Source organism: Salvelinus namaycush, chromosome 29 (genome assembly GCF_016432855.1).
Source record: "Salvelinus namaycush isolate Seneca chromosome 29, SaNama_1.0, whole genome shotgun sequence".
In the NCBI taxonomy this organism is placed as follows: domain Eukaryota; kingdom Metazoa; phylum Chordata; class Actinopteri; order Salmoniformes; family Salmonidae; genus Salvelinus; species Salvelinus namaycush.
In genome coordinates, this window is record NC_052335.1 from 31078342 (window position 1) to 31096989 (window position 18648).

General features: G+C 41.9%; 1 protein-coding gene across 3 annotated transcripts; it reads right to left on the reverse strand.

The window, feature by feature from the left end:
- Positions 1–2708: 2708 nt before the first annotated feature.
- Positions 2709–16738, reverse strand: nrbp1 (nuclear receptor binding protein 1). Of its 3 annotated transcripts, none has more exons than XM_038968307.1 (18): positions 16183–16738; positions 15593–15832; positions 15317–15439; positions 12308–12409; positions 12117–12206; positions 8800–8840; positions 8542–8645; positions 8211–8294; positions 8051–8109; positions 7737–7835; positions 6352–6484; positions 6153–6243; positions 5897–5947; positions 5624–5759; positions 5249–5302; positions 4982–5045; positions 3902–3957; positions 2709–3748 (listed from the first exon to the last, which is right to left on the reverse strand). In XM_038968307.1, the coding sequence occupies exons 2-18, from the start codon at positions 15812–15814 to the stop codon at positions 3653–3655; spliced, it is 1605 nt and encodes a 534-aa protein (XP_038824235.1). In that variant the 5' UTR covers positions 15815–15832; positions 16183–16738; the 3' UTR covers positions 2709–3652. The 3 variants fall into 3 exon arrangements, with proteins under 3 accessions (XP_038824235.1, XP_038824236.1, XP_038824234.1); XM_038968308.1 differs by having other exon boundaries at positions 8551–8645; positions 15593–15835; XM_038968306.1 differs by having other exon boundaries at positions 15593–15835.
- Between the last annotated feature and the right edge of the window lie 1910 nt (positions 16739–18648).

Sequence of the window (18648 nt, forward strand, 5' to 3'; positions counted from 1 at the left end):
TGTCTGAGCTCACTCTTAGCAACTCTGTCCTTATGTCGTTGTTTTCGGTTTCTCTCTCCTATTCATTTGCCTTATATTGATGGGCAACGTTTATTCAATGCATGTATTGCCAGTGGACAAACCCCTGGCCTTGATTATCAACCTTTTGGGACCTTTGGACAGTGTCACTTCGAGTTAAAGGATGATCAGGTCGTACCAGACCTGGGTTCAAATACTATTTGAAATCAATACTTCCTTGAGCTTGTCTGGAACAGTGGAACCAATAGCTTAGTTGCAAGAGTTCAAACCGAGACCATCTGGGTTTGAACTCTTCGAGACAGACTAAAGCAAACGCTAAAGGAGTTCAAAGATTTCAAATAGTATTTGAACCCAGATGTGGTTGACACCACTGTACCGTTTACCAGTCATGTTAAGTAATCTGAAAATTGATATTGTCTATAAAAGTTGGGCAGCGTTGTGAATAACATGGAATTTTGTGGACCAAAAATTGTGTAGCGATGTGCAAAATTATCCGTAAATTGAATGTGCCTATACACATTACTTTCAAAATAGGAGGTAAAACACTATTTAATGTGAGACAGTAATGTGTTTGAAATGAAGTGATATGTAATGTTTTTGTAGTCTTTTTTTATACACACACACACACACACACACACAATGTAAAGAATTTGAAAACACACCCCGAATTGATTTTCAAATTGATGAATACTAATGAAGTTGATCTTACCATTTTTTTGGTCTCTTTTTGTTAGAATTAATGTTTACACTTTTCTATCAAAACAATAATTTTTAGGCTTGATGTACTTTTCACGTGGAAGTTTACTGCTTTAATTTAGTAAATCAATGTTTTTGTCAGCATGACACTGGTGTGTGTAATACAGTACTAGTTGTTTGGGCACAATGTCATTGGTGACTAAAGATTGTGCAGTACATACATATTATAGTTCAAGGGCTCCAGCTATTCTTACAATTCTGATGAAACAGTTGATAATAAAACAAATGTACAAATTAACCAGTTACCATAAAACTTGCTTTTTCTTACGTTTGAAATTCACTGCTTGACTGAGGGACCTTACAGATAATTGTATGTGTGGGGTACAGAGATGAGGTAGTCATTAAAAAATCATGTTCAACACTATTATTGCACATAGAGGGAGTCCATGAAACTTATTATGTGACTTGTTAAGCCCATTTTTACTCCTGGAATGATTTAGACTTGACATAACAAAGGAGTTGAATACTTACTGAGTCAAGACATTTCAGCTTTTCATTTTGTATTAATTTGTAAACATTAAATCTCAATTTAATCCATTTTAAATTCAGGCTGTAACACAACACATTTTGAAAAGAGCGTGAACACTCTGAAGGCAGTGTAAGAGTCAATGTTCCAGATCAGTGGTTCTCAAACTTTTTGGGGTCTGAGAAAATTCATCAGGGACCCTCATAATCAAAACACAAAAAATATCATACAAAGAGTTTTACCATGACTTCGGTAGTGCATGGCCGGACTAACCAAGTTTCAGGCCCGAACTTGCTTTTTCTTAAGTTTGAAATGAGCTTTGCAGAAAAATACCTTCATTCAGGTTATTGAGACCAAAACGTTGGTTATAAGATCCATTCCATCAGTGGAGCATCACCAGTTACCTGGAGTTTTTATTATTTGAGCATACCGTTTTTCTGCATGCACCTGGTAATATGATAGGTATGTGAGCAGGGCTGGGGTCAATTACATTCCAGAAGTAAACTGAAATTCCAATACCAAATTCTATGAAAAAAATGTGAAATTGGAATTTCAGTTTACTGACTGAACTGACCCTAACCCTAAGTGCAAGTCATCAGTTTATCTATTCTTCAGCAGACAAACATTCAAAGGAAACCACTATTACATAACATACAATCTAGGTCAACAGAAACCAGAAGGGAGTCAAACAAGTTATTGAAGTGCTAGGTGTCGTGTTTATTTCAGGAAGTGGAATAAAAAAAGAGAAAGGTGTTGCAGAGCCAGATACAGCAGAGGCAACCCTGTTCCTGGAGTGCATTTACATTTTGTTACAACTAGGCACCACACCTGACCAACGGAGCTAATTGATCAGTTCAGTGATTGCATATATTCAACACACCTGGCCCTCCAGGACCAGGGTTGCCTACCCGAGACACAGCATTATGTCCAGCATGACATACACTATAGAAGACCAATACCAACCCATGTATCCCGCTTACCAGACCAACACCCCTCCCTCCCCTAACACATGCAAATCGTTACGTTGCTGGTTAAAACCATACCTAAGCAGTAGTAGTTATTGTATTTGAAAAGACGGGTTAAAACAACCAAAACAGTACATTAGTGCAAACTAGCAGCAAGTGGACTCGACAGATACTAGGAACAGTGGGTGCTTTCGTGACTTCTTAGCATATTCTGTGCTGCATCTGATTTCAAGCAGAACGTGTGCTTTCAGAGAATCAGCGAGACAGTCCTGTAACTCCCACACTGATACTGTATGTCCGTTATGACAATACGTTATTCTCAGTTTAACATACAGGCCTTCGCCCACACCACATTCCTCACTTTAGTTTCTGTAAAGAAAAAAGATCTTCCCTTCACAATGGTTGATTGAATAGGAATGTAGTGTTGTCAATTAGGGAGTGATAATTGTTGACTTGCAGCCAGTTTAGTTTAAGGTATAAAGAGTGCATGCATGTATTCACTACACGTTATGAGTCAATTTATTTGTTAAGGAATGTGACTATTGAGGTAAACCAATAGTCTTAAAGTGTAAACCAGAGGTCCTTACATGAATACTGTTTCACTGTGTCTGAAATGGCACCAAAACATAAAATTGGAGAAAATGCATGACCACTTTCTAACATTTGCAAAATAAAACGTTAGAGTGTAAGAAACAGTCGAGTGACAAAGTTCCTTCTCATAGAATAATTAAAATTGACACATTTGTATGTGGACCCCAGGTAAGAGTAGCTGCTGCATGGGCAACAACTACTGGGGATCCTAATGAACTAAACATTCACTAAAAGAACCAACCGGCTCCGTGCTGAAAGTTCATGACAGACCGTATTGATAAATAACTTATTAATCATCCCAACATTTGGACTGCAATCAGCTCTCCCACTCCCCACCTGAGCTCAGGTAAAGGTGTCGTCATAACTACAGCTACATCTCATTCTGATAATACAAAAGGAAGTTGGGGGGGGGGGGGGGGGGCATCACACTCACATCAAAGGAAGACGCCTCATTTGCTGGGAGAAAGTAGAGAAGAGGACCAATCACAACCAGACTCCGCCCACACACAGCACCATGCATAAGTACATCGGAATACGTGAGACCGAAGATATTGTCGTTCACAGACTGAAAATTCTGATAGTTGTGTAAAAACTCCTTAATTTTCAAAATATAGCTCATAATACTGACTAAAGTGACAACGAGTCGTTTTTTCTTTTAAAACAGAAGCAAATGGCTACACAAAATATACTAGAAGCATAAGTACAAAAATACTAAAACACCTAGTGGGGGGTGGGACAGGGACAGGCTTCCCCATGTCCCTGCAAAGCTTTCCCACAATAATTTTTTTGTGAGCGACAGCAAAGTCCTGTGTGAGAGGATGATGACGGGGGGAGTGGTTGAGGAGAGGCTCCTCTGCTATGAGGAGACGGTGACCGGATTCAAGAATCCGTTCCGGCTGTAGAACTTAGAGAAGGCCTCTTCCAGAACCGAAGCGAGTCGTGGCTGGTCGCCCTGGACGAGAGAAGAGAGAATTCAGGACCCCATTTGAAAGGCAAATTGTCAGAATGCCTCATCCTCAGCCCTCTGTATCCTGCTGGACTGTTTTAAGCCTGGGATTGTGGGATTTAGTTTCTGGGATTCAGGGATTGTGACCCCTTGTCTTACCTCGCTGATGAATCCCAGCTGAACGAGCTCCACGGCCAGCTCCTGCACATTCTCATCTGTACACAAAACACACAGGTCAACAACCCTGTGACCTGGCTGGTCTAGTGATAATGTTACACCCTCCGGCACACATATCTACAGTGTCGGTAAAGGTTTGAATCTGGCCTTCGGCCCTCTGAAACTAAATCCATCTTTCCCCACAGTCATTCGCTCTTTCTACCTGTTCAATAAAAATCTGAAAATACATTTAAAGGTAAAGTACAACTCTTGATGTGTCCATTTCTTTTGTATTTAACCTTTATTTTGACAGGGAAGACAGAGACCTAGGTCTCTATTCAAAATGCTCCCTGTATAATAACATACACACAATCATGGTATGCACAAATATAACATCACAAATCACCCTGAAAAACAGTTATATTTATCCACAAATAAATACCCAATCAATACTTTAAAATGCCTAAACGGCCCCAGAACATCAAGATGAAATGTATTTTGTTCCAGCAATACGGTGCATTAAAACTAAAAGGAGATTTACCTAGTTCAGTGGAGACCCTAGGAACCTCAAGAGTTACCAACCCTGTGAACGTGTTAGGCAACTCAGATGTCTATACTTTAACAGCAAAAGACGGAAGTTTCTGAAGTACGGCCTTGTAAACAAAAAGGGCGTAATGTAGAGATCTACATGTCTTTAGTGAAGTCCAGCCAACCTTTTGATACAGGATACAGTGATGGGTATCAAACTGTTGTCTTTAACAAAACGAAGGGCACTATGGGAGATGGCATCTAAAGGTTTAACAGTAGTAGCAGCTGCACTTTGATAAATAATATCACCATAATCAACAACAGACAAAAAGGTTGATTGAATAAACTGCTTCCTACTGCTTAGAGAAATACACGATTTGTTTTAGAAAAAGCCAACTTTAAATCTCAGCTTCTTAAGCAGCTCATGTATACGTTTAAAAAAAAAATCCATGTCAATCCAAATGCCTAAGTATTTATAAATACAGCATGCAAAAATATAGCTCTGTACACCCCCAAATCAACCCTAGCATGGACTAAAGACGTGTGGATACTTACTTGGTAACAAATCACAACTTAAGTGCCTGTTCAACTTGTCCTCAAGTTTCAGCAACAGCGTAAGCTGGAAAAAGAAGTAAGATAGATAATCTATATACACACACATCTCTATTTTTTTTTAGGTTTGAAATCTGGACAGGACTTACCCCGGGCTGTATTTACAAAGCATCTCAGAGTTGGAGGGCTTTTAAATCATAATGAATAAGATTACATGGACGGATGGGACCTGATCCTAGATCAGCATTGATGAATAGTCATGAGACTTACGTGATGTTTGGCGCCCTCATCAACAGGCTCGATGTTGCACTGCATCTGTAGGACCTGGGTAGAAAGATTTTTGTAGTCCAAAGCCAATTCAAACCAGTAGACAACACATATTTAGACAAAAATATATACATCTCTCCCTTTGAAAACACTCACACATTGATCTATTTCATTTATATGTACTACATTTTGTCTCTTGTATCTACTACCTACACTTGTTGATTTTCTATACTATGCCTATGGAGTTCAGCCTGTATTGACTGCAATGTGGGTCTCAACAATACTTGAACTACTCAATTCCCCAATCAATCCTCTTTTCCCTGTCCAGTGTGCCTTTCAATCCATCTCTGTACTACTCCCTCCTCCTTTATGACTTACCTTCCTGGTCTCCAGCTCTGCAGGCTCGGGGGTGGGGCTTTTGACTGATGGGGGCACGATGGGGGACTTCACTGCTTCCTGCTCGGGCTGCTTGGGGCCGGGCACCCCAAAAGCTGTCAGCGGGTAGATCCCATTCCTGATACACCAGAGGGGGGGGGGGGGGGGGGGGGGGGGGGGGTTAGATGTCTCATACACACACACACACACACACACACACACACACACACACACACACACACACACCTCTACAGAAACACACACACATTCCCCTACCTCACATCTTCCAGGAACTTGTCCAGCTCAAGAGCAGGGAACTGGGAAAGCCTGTGGACATCAACAGATTGTTCCTGGTTAGTCTGCTGTTCACACACTGTCCAAGGCACAACAACATCAAGCGTGACCATAAGTTCCTTCCCTTCTCAGTTATGTGTTAGTGGAAATGGCTACAAATCTGAACGTCATTGAAGATGTTAACAGAGTCATTTCAATCTTTTTGGGATTCCAAGAGATAGTTGGATCTAAGACTCACTTCATCTGAACTCCGTCCTTGACCTCCACGATCACCAGGTTGAGGTCCATGTTCTTCGTCATGTCCTCAAGAGCATTTTCTGGAATCATGTCTACATGACAAGACAGGGATAGTCCAATGACATTTTGTGTGTGTAAGTGTCAATTTGTGTGTGTCGCAGTGTGTTTCAGTGTCTGTGTGCGTGTGTCTTGTTACTCACGCTGGTGGCTGACGATGCAGTGCGCTGCCAGCAGCTTCAGTAAGGGCACCTCGAACAGGGCCTGGTGGAACAGCAGCTCTTTGGCCGTGGGCCGCTTGCTGGGGTCCTGTTCCAGACACTTCTGGATGAACTCCTACCACAAGAAAACACCGGCATTAACAAGACACGGTTCAGTCCTGGACAACACCGGCATTAACAAGACACGGTTCAGTCCTGGACAACACCGGCATTAACAAGACACGGTTCAGTCCTGGACAACACCGGCATTAACAAGACAAGGTTCAGTCCTGGACAACACCGGCATTAACAAGACACGGTTCAGTCCTGGACAACACCGGCATTAACAAGACACGGTTCAGTCCTGGACAACACCGGCATTAACAAGACAAGGTTCAGTCCTGGACAACACAAGGTTCAGTCCTGGACAACACAAGGTTCAGTCCTGGACAACACAAGGTTCAGTCCTGGACAACACAAGGTTCAGTCCTGGACAACACAAGGTTCAGTCCTGGACAACACAAGGTTCAGTCCTGGACAACACAAGGTTCAGTCCTGGACAACACAAGGTTCAGTCCTGGACAACACCGGCATTAAAGAGAAATGTCATGTCTGGATGAACTCCTGCCACAGGCAAACACACATACAGGCAATAAAGAGAAATGTAAATAATAAAATCAAAGTTAGTCAAATGTTTTCAGAGCTCAAAAATGGTCTGGTGACATGTTGATTTTGGAGTGAACTATCCAAAAAGAACACTATGGACTATAGTGGATTGTTTAGCAACAAAACCAATGGATGCGCAACTTTGGGGCAAAACAGACGGGATGGCTTAAATTCAAAGGATTACGGACAACAAGTCAACTCTATTTAGTCTCCAAATGTTTATTGAAAAAAATAAATACAGTCGCACAATAAGCACTTGTCTCTCAAATACCTTGTTGGTTAGGTAGCTAGTGAATGTTTGCCATATAAGCATAGACAGTCAAAACACTTCAAAAGCAAGACATGGTGTAAAGAACAAGAGACGAGCTGGAATGAGCAACCTACGATTCCCTACATGGCTGCTACTTGTCATTGTTGCTAGCCATCTGTCCGTTCAGAATCATAACACAGCCTTTTACCCCTGCGACAACCTGTCTATGTAGACTATAGTTATGTTATGGCTGGACTGGGTAATACCCTTCAGGACAAATCCATTCTGTATTTCAATGCAACACATCCCTTGGTTGCAGTATGCAACACATCCCTTGGTTGCAGTATATATATATATATATATATATATATATATATATATATATATATATATATATATATAATGTAGTGTCTCTTAAGGAATCAGCAACAAGCAGCGGGTGTTAGCTGCTAGGCCAGGGTCCCCGACTCACCCTCTGCAGCGGATCCTCCAGGAACTGAATGGCACTGTTGATGGCTTCTTGGGACACATACGACGACTCGCCGTTGCTCTGGATCTCCAGTACAGCCATCTGAAGAGACGAGGAAGTGTGAGGAATAGAAGATTAGAAACAGGACAAGTACAACACTACAAAACTGTTGGACTACAAAACTTCCCGTGTCCATGGAGCAAAGCTAGTCATCGACTTCATGATTAAGTTAATTTGCATTTCAATTCTTTCAGTTGTCCGTCATACGAGAGTGAGAATAACAAAACATCAGAAACAAGTCACCACTCTTCACTCACCTCTAAGGCACACATTCCAAAGGAATAAATGTCCACTGCAGTGGTGACGTCTGCAACAGCTAGAAAAAGACCAATGTCAGTAGAAAATGTCAGTAGAAAAACAGCTCCACTACATGGTTTATCAAAAGTGACCATTTGTCTAAGGTTAAAGGTTATCTACCTCCATACTCAGGAGCAAAGAAGTGCAGGCTCTTCTGCTCCTCCCGACACGTCTTGACGTGGTTGTTGATGGTGTCTGGGGCCACTAACAGACGAGTCACAAATTAGTCCAAAGAGAATGGGGAACGTTAGGTTGCAAGGGCCACCTGGTGTATGTTCAGTAGGGCGCACCGTAGCAAAACATTTCTGCAATGGATAATGAAATCTGTGTTCAGCTACTCCATTTCAAAATGTTTCCTCCCTACTGAACAAGGCCCCGGTATTAAAGAGACTAAAAATACCCTTCAGACCAACACCTCTGAAAAGGTTGACATTTAGCGTGATTGACCCACCTGACCCACCTGAGCCAATCTTAATGAGGCCATTATGCTGGATGAAGATGGTGTCACAGGTCAGGTTGCCGTGGATGATGGGAGGGTCACAGGAGTGCAGGTAGCTGGGGAGAGGAGAGAAAGGTTACAGGAAGCTTCAAGAGAAGTGTGAATGTGTAGAATTTAGAGTTTGGAAAAAACAGAACTGACTCCAGGGGCCTCAAAGTAGAGCTTAGTCCAATATGGATATATGTAATGCTGTGTAGGTGAGAGACTGACCTGAGAGCAGACAGTATCTGTGTACACCAGCGCTTCCAGGCCTGATAGACAACAGACAGACAGCATAGAGATGACATTCAAACCTAATTGAAATGTGATTACCATGTGGTTCTTGAAGTGTTACTTCTGTCAAATGACCAGGATAGGCTGCAATTAATTGCAAAAAATGTATAAATTGCAACAGCGGGAAAGTTCTGCATTAACAGTGGGCTTTGTAGGTTCAGTTAAAAATAGGGCTGTCACAAGATAATAAAATGGGACACTGCCCCGCCTGCAGCCAAGAGGGGGATTTTTACTGAGCTACTGGGAAACCAAGAAGAGCATACAGGTGACATACATTCTGCATACAGCTTTTTCTGTGTCAGTCTTGTTTCCTGATTTCATTCTTGTTTGTTAATTTCAATTTAAAATCAGTTCTTTAAAAGGGGAAGGCTCAAACAATAGTAAAGCGGCCACCCCGCCACTTTTTCCGTAAACAGCTGAGGGAAAAATCTGTGTACGCGACCAATAAACTTTGATTGATTTGGGTGGAGCTGGAGAAATGGAACCACTCAGTCATATACAAAGCTATGGATGCAAGGACTGCCCATCCATGACATCAACATTTTACACCATGTCTAGAGGGTATACAGTGTTAACAATTACATTCCTTACAAACAATATTGTAAAAACAAAATCACATTTTATTTGTCACATACACATGGTTAGCAGATGTTAATGCGAGTGTAGCGAAATGCTTGTGCTTCTAGTTCCGACCATGAAATAATATCTAACAAGTAATCTAACAATTTCACAACAACTACCTTATACACACACAAGTGTAAAGGAATTAATAAGAATATGTACATAAAAATATATGGATGAGCAATGGCCGAACGGCATAGGCAAGATGCAGTAGATGGTATAGAGTACAGTATATACATATGAGATGAGTAATGTAGGGTATGTAAATATGATATAAAGTGGCATTGTTTAAAGTGGCTAGTGATACATTTATTATATCCCCCAAAAAATATTATTAAAGTGCCTAGAGATTTGAATCCATATGTTGGCAGCAGCCACTCAATGTTACCTTATATATTTTGGGTTCTGATGGGGTACGACAGTTATACTAAGCCTATGAGGAATTTATATTATATTCTTGAAATAAGTTATATTCTTAAAGAATCAATGGGTAATATACAGTGCATTCTGAAAATATTCAGACCACTTGACTTTCTCCACATTTTGTTACGTTATAGCCTTGTTCTAAAAAATGTATTAAATAAAAAAGGCTCAATCTACACACAATACCCCATAATGAAAAAGGAAAAACAGGATTTTAGAAATACTGTATTAAAATGTCAGCAAAAACCCATGAGGTGGAAGGAACTGCCCGTAGAGCTCTGAGATAGGATTGTGTTGAGGCATAGATCTGGGGAAGGGTACCAAAACATTTCTGCAGCATTGAAGGTCCAAGAACACAGTGGCCTCCATCATTCTTAAATGGAAGAAGTTTGGACCCACCAAGACTCTTCCTAGAGCTGGCCGCCTGGCCAAACTAAGCAATCGGGGGAGAAGAATGGGAGAAACTCCCCAAACACAGGTGTGCCAAGCTTGTAGCATCATACCCTGTATGATGTAATCGCTGCCAAAAGGTGCTTCAACAAAGTACTGAGTAGAGGGTCTGAATACTTATTTCATTTTTTAGTATTTCATAAATATGCAAAAATGACTAAAAACCTTGTTTTCGCTTTGTCATTATGGGGTATTGTGTGTAGATTGATGAGGAACATTTATTTAATACATTTTAGAATAAGTCGGTAATGTAACAAAATGTGGAAAAGGGGAAGGGGTCTGAATAACATTCCAAATGCAGTTTAAGTATTCAGACCCTTTGCTATGAGACTTAAAATTGAGCTCAGGTGCATCCTGTTTCCGTTGATCATCCTTGAGATGTTTCTACCACTTGATTAGAGTCCAGCTGTGGTAAATTCAATTGATTGGAAATTATTTATAAAGGCACACCTGTCTATATAAAGGTCCCACAGTTGACAGTGCATGTCAGAGCAAAAACCAGACGGAAGCCAATCCTCAGTAAAAGGAACATGAAAGCCTGCCTTGTGTTTGCCAAAAGGCACCTAAAAGACTCTCAGACCATGAGAAACAAGATTATCTGGTCTGATGAAACCAAGACTGAACTCTCTGCCAAGCGTCACGTCTGGAGAAAACCAGGCACCTCTCATCACCTGGCCAATACCATCTCTACGGTGAAGGATGGTGGTGGCAGCATCATGCTGTTGGGAAGTTTTTCAGCAGCAGGGACTTGAACCTGATCGAACATCACTGGCGAGACCTGAAAATAGGTTGTGCAGCAACGCTCCCCATCCAACCTGATAGAGCTTGAGGGGATCTGCAGAGAGGAATGGGAGAAACTCCCCAAATACAGGTGTGCCAAGCTTGTAGCTTTATACCCAAGAAGACTTGAGGCTAATCGCTGGCAAAGGTGCTTCAACAAAGTACTGAGTAAAGGGTCTGAATACTTATAGTACCAGTCAGTTTAATCATAGAGCTTGATGGTTTTTGCGACTACACTTAAAGATGCTTTCAAAGTTCTTGAAATGTTCCAGACTGGCTTTCATGTCTCACTGTAATGATGGACTGTTGTTTCTCTTCACTTATTTGAGCTGTTCTTGCCATAATATGGACTTGGTCTTTTACCAAATAGGGCTATCTTCTGTATACCACCTCTACCTTGTCACAACACAACTGATTGGCTCAAACGTATTAAGGAAAGACATTCCACAAATTAACTTTCAACAAGCCACACCTGTTCATCGAAATGCATTCCAGGTGACTACCTCATGTAGCTGGTTGAGAGAATGCCAAGAGTGTGCAAAGTTGGCTACTTTGGAGAATCAAAAATATTGATTTGTTTAACACTTTTGGTTACTACATGATTCCACATGTGTTCATAGTTTGTCTTCACTATTATTCTACAATGTAGAAAATAGTAAAAATAAAGAGAGAACCTGGAATGAGTAGGTGTCCAAACATTTGACTTTTACTGTATATAAATATTGTTTTAGATTTTTTTTAAACATATTAGCAGAAATGTCTAAACCTGTTTTTGCTTTGTCATTATGGGGTATTGTGTGTAGATGAGGGTTAAAAACAATCAATTTTAGAATAAGGCTGTAACGTGATGAAATGTGGAAAGAGTGAAAGGGTCTGAATACTTCCCGAATGCACTGTATCATTCATTTAAAAGTTTTTTTAAATGATGTAGCAATAACTGCCCTTTTAAGATCCAAACAGACTAAAAATCCACCACGTACCTTCTCATTCATTGTCTTGTGGTTTTTCTTGGTCTTTTTCAGAAACTGCTTCAGGCTTCCTGAAGACATGTATTCTGTGATGAAAATGACCTGCAAGTGGAAAAAAAGTTAATTTCCTGTGTAATACATTCCATTTATATTTCTTACTATTAAAAATGTAGTTATTTTACTGCATTTGAAATCTCTCTTACCCTGGCCCTATTTTCCTTCACATCAGCCCAGTATTTGTGAAACTTGACAATGTTCAGATGCTCCAACTGGATCAAGTTGTCAAACACCGCTTTGACTTTCTCCTGGACAGTGATAAAAAGGAAAAGGGAAAATAAACATATTTGCAATCAAACATACCACAACCTTCAACTAATAAACATGATTGATGTCAATGAGCTCAACCCTTCAGTCCAAATTTACATTTTCTCATCATCCACTAAGTTAAGACCAATTAAGACAAACTCAAGATAAATCAAAACCCCTTAACCTGGGTTAATGTCTGTTTCTGCTTTTTTCCCCCATGGGGATGTAATTTTTATTTAAAAATTGTCTAACCCGGTCTACATTTGTTTGATTGTGGGCGATGTGGCCACAGGATATTTTTACTAACTAGGGCTTATATGTCTGATAACAATCCTGACTTGTAAGAAATGCCAAGAATGTTCTTGCACATATTACATTTGAGGGTATTGCAACTCAGAATATGATCTGGTCTTGCCAAGCAAGAGGTAAAGCAAAGGTTAGTTCAGGATCTCTGCAAGTCATACTTTCCCCACAGAGTCAAACAAATATATTTTTTAAGTTGTCACATACACCGGATAGGTGCTACGACACCTATCCGGTGTATATGTGACAACTTAAAATATATATATATTTGTTTGAGAGGAACACGTAGTACATATCAAATTAGGGTTAAGTGCCTTGCTCAAGGGCACATCGACAGATTTAGCTTGTCGGCTCGGGTATTCGACCACTGTGCTAACCACTAGGCTACCTGCCACCTAAACTCAGAAACGCAACATCGGGAGAATTCTGGGAACTATTAAAAACGATCAACAAAAACTACTCAAACTAAAGGGAGCTCATTCTACTCAATGCTCAGCCTGTTTTCAACAGACACCAACAGAGCATGTTGACATGCAGAACAGAAGGCAGACTACACTGTCTGAGAGCACACTGACACAAGCTCCAAACAGACTGCTCAGTGCCTAGACAGTCAGAGAGGAACACAGCCAAGAACAGGGTCTTGTTTATTCAGCACCAAACATAAGACGGACCACCACCTGGACTTGTCTAATAAGAAATGCTCATTTTTGTTTTGCGTTCAAAACATTTTTAACGTTATGCGCCCTTATGAACATGACCCAGCCCACAGACAAAGATTTTAAAACAATGTGCGAGAGGATTGTGCCTGAGGATTATGCAACAACCTTTGTGTCAGTCTCTATGAACAGTTTTCATAACACTTTGTAAAGAGAGTACTTTGCTATATGTTTGGCAGCAACGGGTTGAAACCCGGCTCGCTCATGTCGCACCAAATGTGGATCTTTAGGGACCATATGCTGTAGACGTCTGACTGCAGACGTTTTCACCTGAATCTACATGCAAAAATAAGTTCTCAGTCGGTTCACAAATTACAGCCTTCAGGAGGTGCTAAGTACTCTGGGCCAGCAAACGCCATTGGTGTGTCTGAGCACTAAGGAGCTTAGGAAAATCTTACCATAACTCTATCCTCCTGATTCCGGCTTACAAGCAAAAACTCAAGCAGGAAAACCAGTGACACGATCAACACCAATGATTACAGGCAACATCCACACTGAGCTAAAGGCTAGAGCTGCCACTTTCAAGGAGCGGGACACTAATCCAGACGCTTAGAAGAAATCCCGCTACACACTCTGACGAATCATCAAAAAGGAAAAGCATCAATACAGGGCCATGCATGGGTGCATGCTTAGTCCCCTCCTGTACTCCCTGTTCACCCATTACTGCGTGGCCGCTCACGACTCCAACACCAATGTTAAGTTTGCCAACGACACAATGGTGGTAGGCCTGATCACAGACAACAATGAGACAGCCTACAGTACCAGGACAACAAGCTCTCCCTCAATGCCAGCAAGACAAAGGAGCTGATCGTGAATTACGGGAAATGGAGGGCCGAGCATGCCCCCTTTCACATCGACAGGGCTGTAATGGAGCGGGTCGAGCGCTTCAAGTTCCTCTGTATCAACTTCACTTAGGACCCATTATGGTCCAAACACACCAACACAGTCGTGAAGAGGGCATGACAATGCCTCATTCCCCTCAGGAGGCTAACAATATTTGGCATGGGTCCTCAAATCCTCAAAGTTCTACAGTTGCACCATTGAGAGCATCTTGACTGGCTGCATCTCCGCTTGGTATGGCAAATGCTTGGCATCCAACCGTAAGGCGCTAGAGAAGGTAGTGCCAATTGTCCAGTGCATCACTGGGGCCGAGCTCTCTGCTATCCAGGACCTCTACCAGGCAGTGTCAGAGGAAGGCCCTAAAAATAGTCTAAGACTCCAGCCACCCAAGTAAAAGCCTGTTTTTTCTGCTACTGCACAACAAGCAGTACCAGAACGCCAGTCAGGGTCCAAAAATTCTCCGGAACAGCTTCTACCCCTAAGCCATAAGAATGCTGAACAGTTCATCACAAATCTGAAGGGGGCACTGACTCTATGCACACTCACTGGACTCTACACATACGCTCACAACACACACACCAGCTGCTGCTACTGTTTAATCATCTATCCTGATTGCCTTGCCACTTTTAGCCCTACCTGCATGAACATATTACCTCAATTATCTCTTACCCCTGCACATTTCGGTACTGGTACTCCTTGTATATAACATCGTTATTTTGTGTTCCTAATTCGTTTTTTTTTTTTTACAAAATGTTCTTACTTTTTAACTACGGTATGTCTGTAATGAACAATGCAATCTCAAAGTGCTTGTTAACCAAATAAACATCAGGTAATTTAAAAATAAATAAATGCTACAGTAGCTAGATCAGCTTGATAAAGTCTGAGTGCTTCTTGAAGCAGATGGGCAGCCGCAGTCATGAGAGGATCTGGAAGCTCATCGCTAGACGGTCAGCGGAGGTGGTGATGAATGGGTGATAACTGATCATTATGACATCACATAGAGCATGGTTCTGTTGCAGCTGAGCCCTGGTTGAGAACCCAACCCACCTCCTGCAGCTTGAAGTTCTTCCGCTCTGAGAACATGACCTCATTCCACACCACCTCCACACCCTCCTCTGTGTCCATGGCCAGGTAGGCATTGTCAATCCCAGGGACATTGCGCTGGTTCACCTAAAACGAGGAACAGTGTTGGATTACACCAATAATTCTCCATCTGATTCAAAGTAGTTGTGTAAAAAAACAAGTTCAATATTTGTGGGGCCAAAAGTCTAACAACACAAACAGTAGCCCTTTTCCTTTCTTCAGCACATGCTCATTGAATACCTCCTCTCTGCGTTTCTGCCAGCGTCCACACGGGCTCTCCTCCAGAATCTCTGACTCGTCCTCGCTCTCCTCTTCCTCGTCCTCTGTCGCAGGGGGCTGAGTCACAGTGGACACTGGGGGGGACACGGATGACACACTCTGACCGGTGGGGGCAGCGACAATAGACTCTGGTTTCCCCTCCTGGACAGAGTCCAACACCTGCTTCCCTTCTCCCTCTGACATCTTGTCAAGCTCGGCCACCTACTGCAAAACCCGACAAATTGTAGACTCAAAGGCTTCATGCATCATTGCCAGAAGAGTAAATGTATTGTGTACACACACACACACAGTATTGCCACCCCAGATATTATATTTATGTCAAAGGCTGAGGCACTCTTAAATTCAGTTGAATTTAGCTACGTTGCTTCAACAGGGCTGAACCTGATATTGTCCACGCACCTGATACGACGTGCTTGACTATCTGACAGCTTATTTCAGACATTGATTCAGTCAGAATAAACTAGTTAGGTAACGTTAGTTCTCCTCTCCAGCGTAACATGAAAGAGGGCTCCTCTAAAAAGGGCTAACATGAAATTAGCATAGTTAACTACCTTGCAAACCTGAATGATGTTGTCAGCGCCGTATCAGTAGACTCCAACTACTAACTTCTTTCAAATCCTTGTGGAAATACGATTTGCTAACAAGCTACTGTAGCTAGTTATATCCGCTAGTCAGCTAGCTATGTAGCCACCGCCGGTTAACGTAACTATAATGTCGTGATCTGCCGTCTTGAGGATATTAGCTAACCAAAAGGCAAGATGACAGTTAGTTAACTAACCTCACCAACTACTTAACACGCCGAATTGCTGTTAAAATAAAAATGACAGATTATGCTAGATTTTTGCAAGCCTTGTCCCTAGCTGGATGGCCAGTCCGTCAGTCAGCCAAGCTAGCGAGAAACAGTTCACGTTAGCTAACTAGATACTATAGTACTGTAGTTGTTACAAAAATATCAAAGTCCTATGTTGGAGAAAAAAAAACAATCGAAATGAAATCATTTTTTTATATCACAATTATAAAGCAATAGGTTACTATGAACCGAGGTCTACACAGTTGATAAAATAATGGCGACATACACACACAGACTCAAATCACTACAACAGTAATCAAAACGGAGACGGCAGTGGGCGTGGATTGCCTTCCACGTTGGTTTATTACTCGATGATAGTCTAGATTGACATTTCATAGGCCGAATCATAGTACCAATTATTAAAATATGCTTTTTGATTGGTCAAAGATACTGTTGTCGTTCTAATAGGCCACTCCTACAGTAGGGGAGAAAACGAATTATTGGGCCAGACATGCATTATTTTTTTCAGCGCCACTAGAGGTCAGTATAGTGCTCACTGTGGGTTAGGCCCTATCAATGGGCCCAAGATAAATCTATGGTGAGGCCTAGCTACCTTTTCACAGAGGTATTACGTTTTTTGTAAGTCCCAAAGGGAAAACACGCGGTGTAACTACTTCGTTACACAACACGATATCAGCTATCAAGTGCATCTCAAACCGAGATTGCGATATACAACACACTGTCCTGCAACTCTCTGCTATGAACTGACAGGTTGCAACCAGGGTAGATGAGTCAGGACTTCTGAAAACATAAAGATCTGCTGCTTGAAGTGGAATTAGTAAGCCAGTAGAGGACACTCATCCCCTTTAGCATGCCCCACGCAGAAACATTATTATTCCACAGAATCAAAATAAGATTCTAGTAATTAATCCTTCAAATAAGACATTCTGAGAGCCTGAAGAGAAAGTGTGTGTGTGTGTGTGTGTGTGTGTGGGTGTGTGTGTGTGTGTGTGTGTGTGTGTGTGTGTGTGTGTGTGTGTGTGTGTGTGTGTGTGTGTGTGAGAGAGAGAGAGAGAGAGAGAGCAGGAGTTGCCATATGACATTGGCCCTATCATAGAGTGTATTCTGAAAGTATTCAGACCCCTTGACTTTTTCCACATTTTGTTATGTTACAGCCTTATTCTAAAATATATTAAATTGTTTCGTTTTTTCCCCTCATCAATCTACACACAATACCCCATAATGACAAAGCAAAAACACATTTTTATAAATGTTTGCAAATTTATGAAATGAAAAACCCTGGAAATATAACATTTACATAAGTATTCATACTCAGTACTTTGTTGAAGCACCTTTGGCAGTGATTACAGCCTTGAGTCTTCTTGGGTACGACGCTACAAGCTTGGCACGGCTGTATTTGGTGAGTTTCTCCCATTCTCTCTGCAGATCCTCTCAAGCTCTGTCAGGTTGGATGGGGAGCGTCACTGCACAGAAATTTTCAGGTGTCTCCAGTGATGTTCGATCAGGTTCAAGTACGGGCTCTGGCCGGGCCACTCAGAGACTTGTCCCGAAACCACTCCTGTGTTGTCTTGGCTGTGTGCTTAGGGTCGTTGTCCTGTTGGAAGGTGCTCCAGTCTCTGGAGCAGGTTTTCATCAAGGATCTCTCTGTACTTTGCTCCGTTCATCTTTCCCTCGATTCTGACTCGTCTCCCAGTCCCTGCTGCTGAAAAACATCCCCACCACATGATACTGCCACCACCATACGTCACCGTAGGAATGGTGCCAGGTTTCCTCCAGACGTGATGCTTGGCATTCAGGCCAAAGAGTTCAATCTTGGTTTCATCAGACCAGACAATCTTGTTTCTCATGGTCTGAGAATCCTTTAGGTGCCTTTTGGCAAACTCCAAGCGGACTGTCATGTGCCTTGTACTGAGGAGTGGCTTACGTCTAGCCACTACCATGAAGGCCTTATTGATGGAGTGCTGCAGAGATGGTTGTCCTTCTGGAAGGTTCTTCCATCTCCACAGAGGAACTCTGGAGCGCTGTCAGAGAGACCATCGGGTTCTTGGTCACCTCCCTGACCGAGGCCCTTCTCCCCCGATTGCTCAGTTTGGCCCAGGCAGCCAGCTCTAGGAAGAGTCTGGCTGCCCAGTTCCAAACTTCTTCCATTTATGAATGATGGAGGCCACTGTGTTCTTGGGGACCTTCAATGCTGCAGACATTTTTT

What these genes read in the sequence shown, in the direction of transcription:
- nrbp1 (XM_038968307.1), bottom strand. Translation starts at nt 15,814, where the DNA reads ATGTCAGAGGGAGAAGGGAAGCAGGTGTTGGACTCTGTCCAGGAGGGG. An exon ending in CTTTGCTCCTGAGTATGGAG is followed by an intron (nt 8,110 to 8,210) that starts GTAGATAACCTT and finishes GTCTTTTTCTAG; the next exon opens with CTGTTGCAGACGTCACCACT. An exon ending in AAGGACGGAGTTCAGATGAA is followed by an intron (nt 5,948 to 6,152) that starts GTGAGTCTTAGA and finishes TGATGTCCACAG; the next exon opens with GCTTTCCCAGTTCCCTGCTC.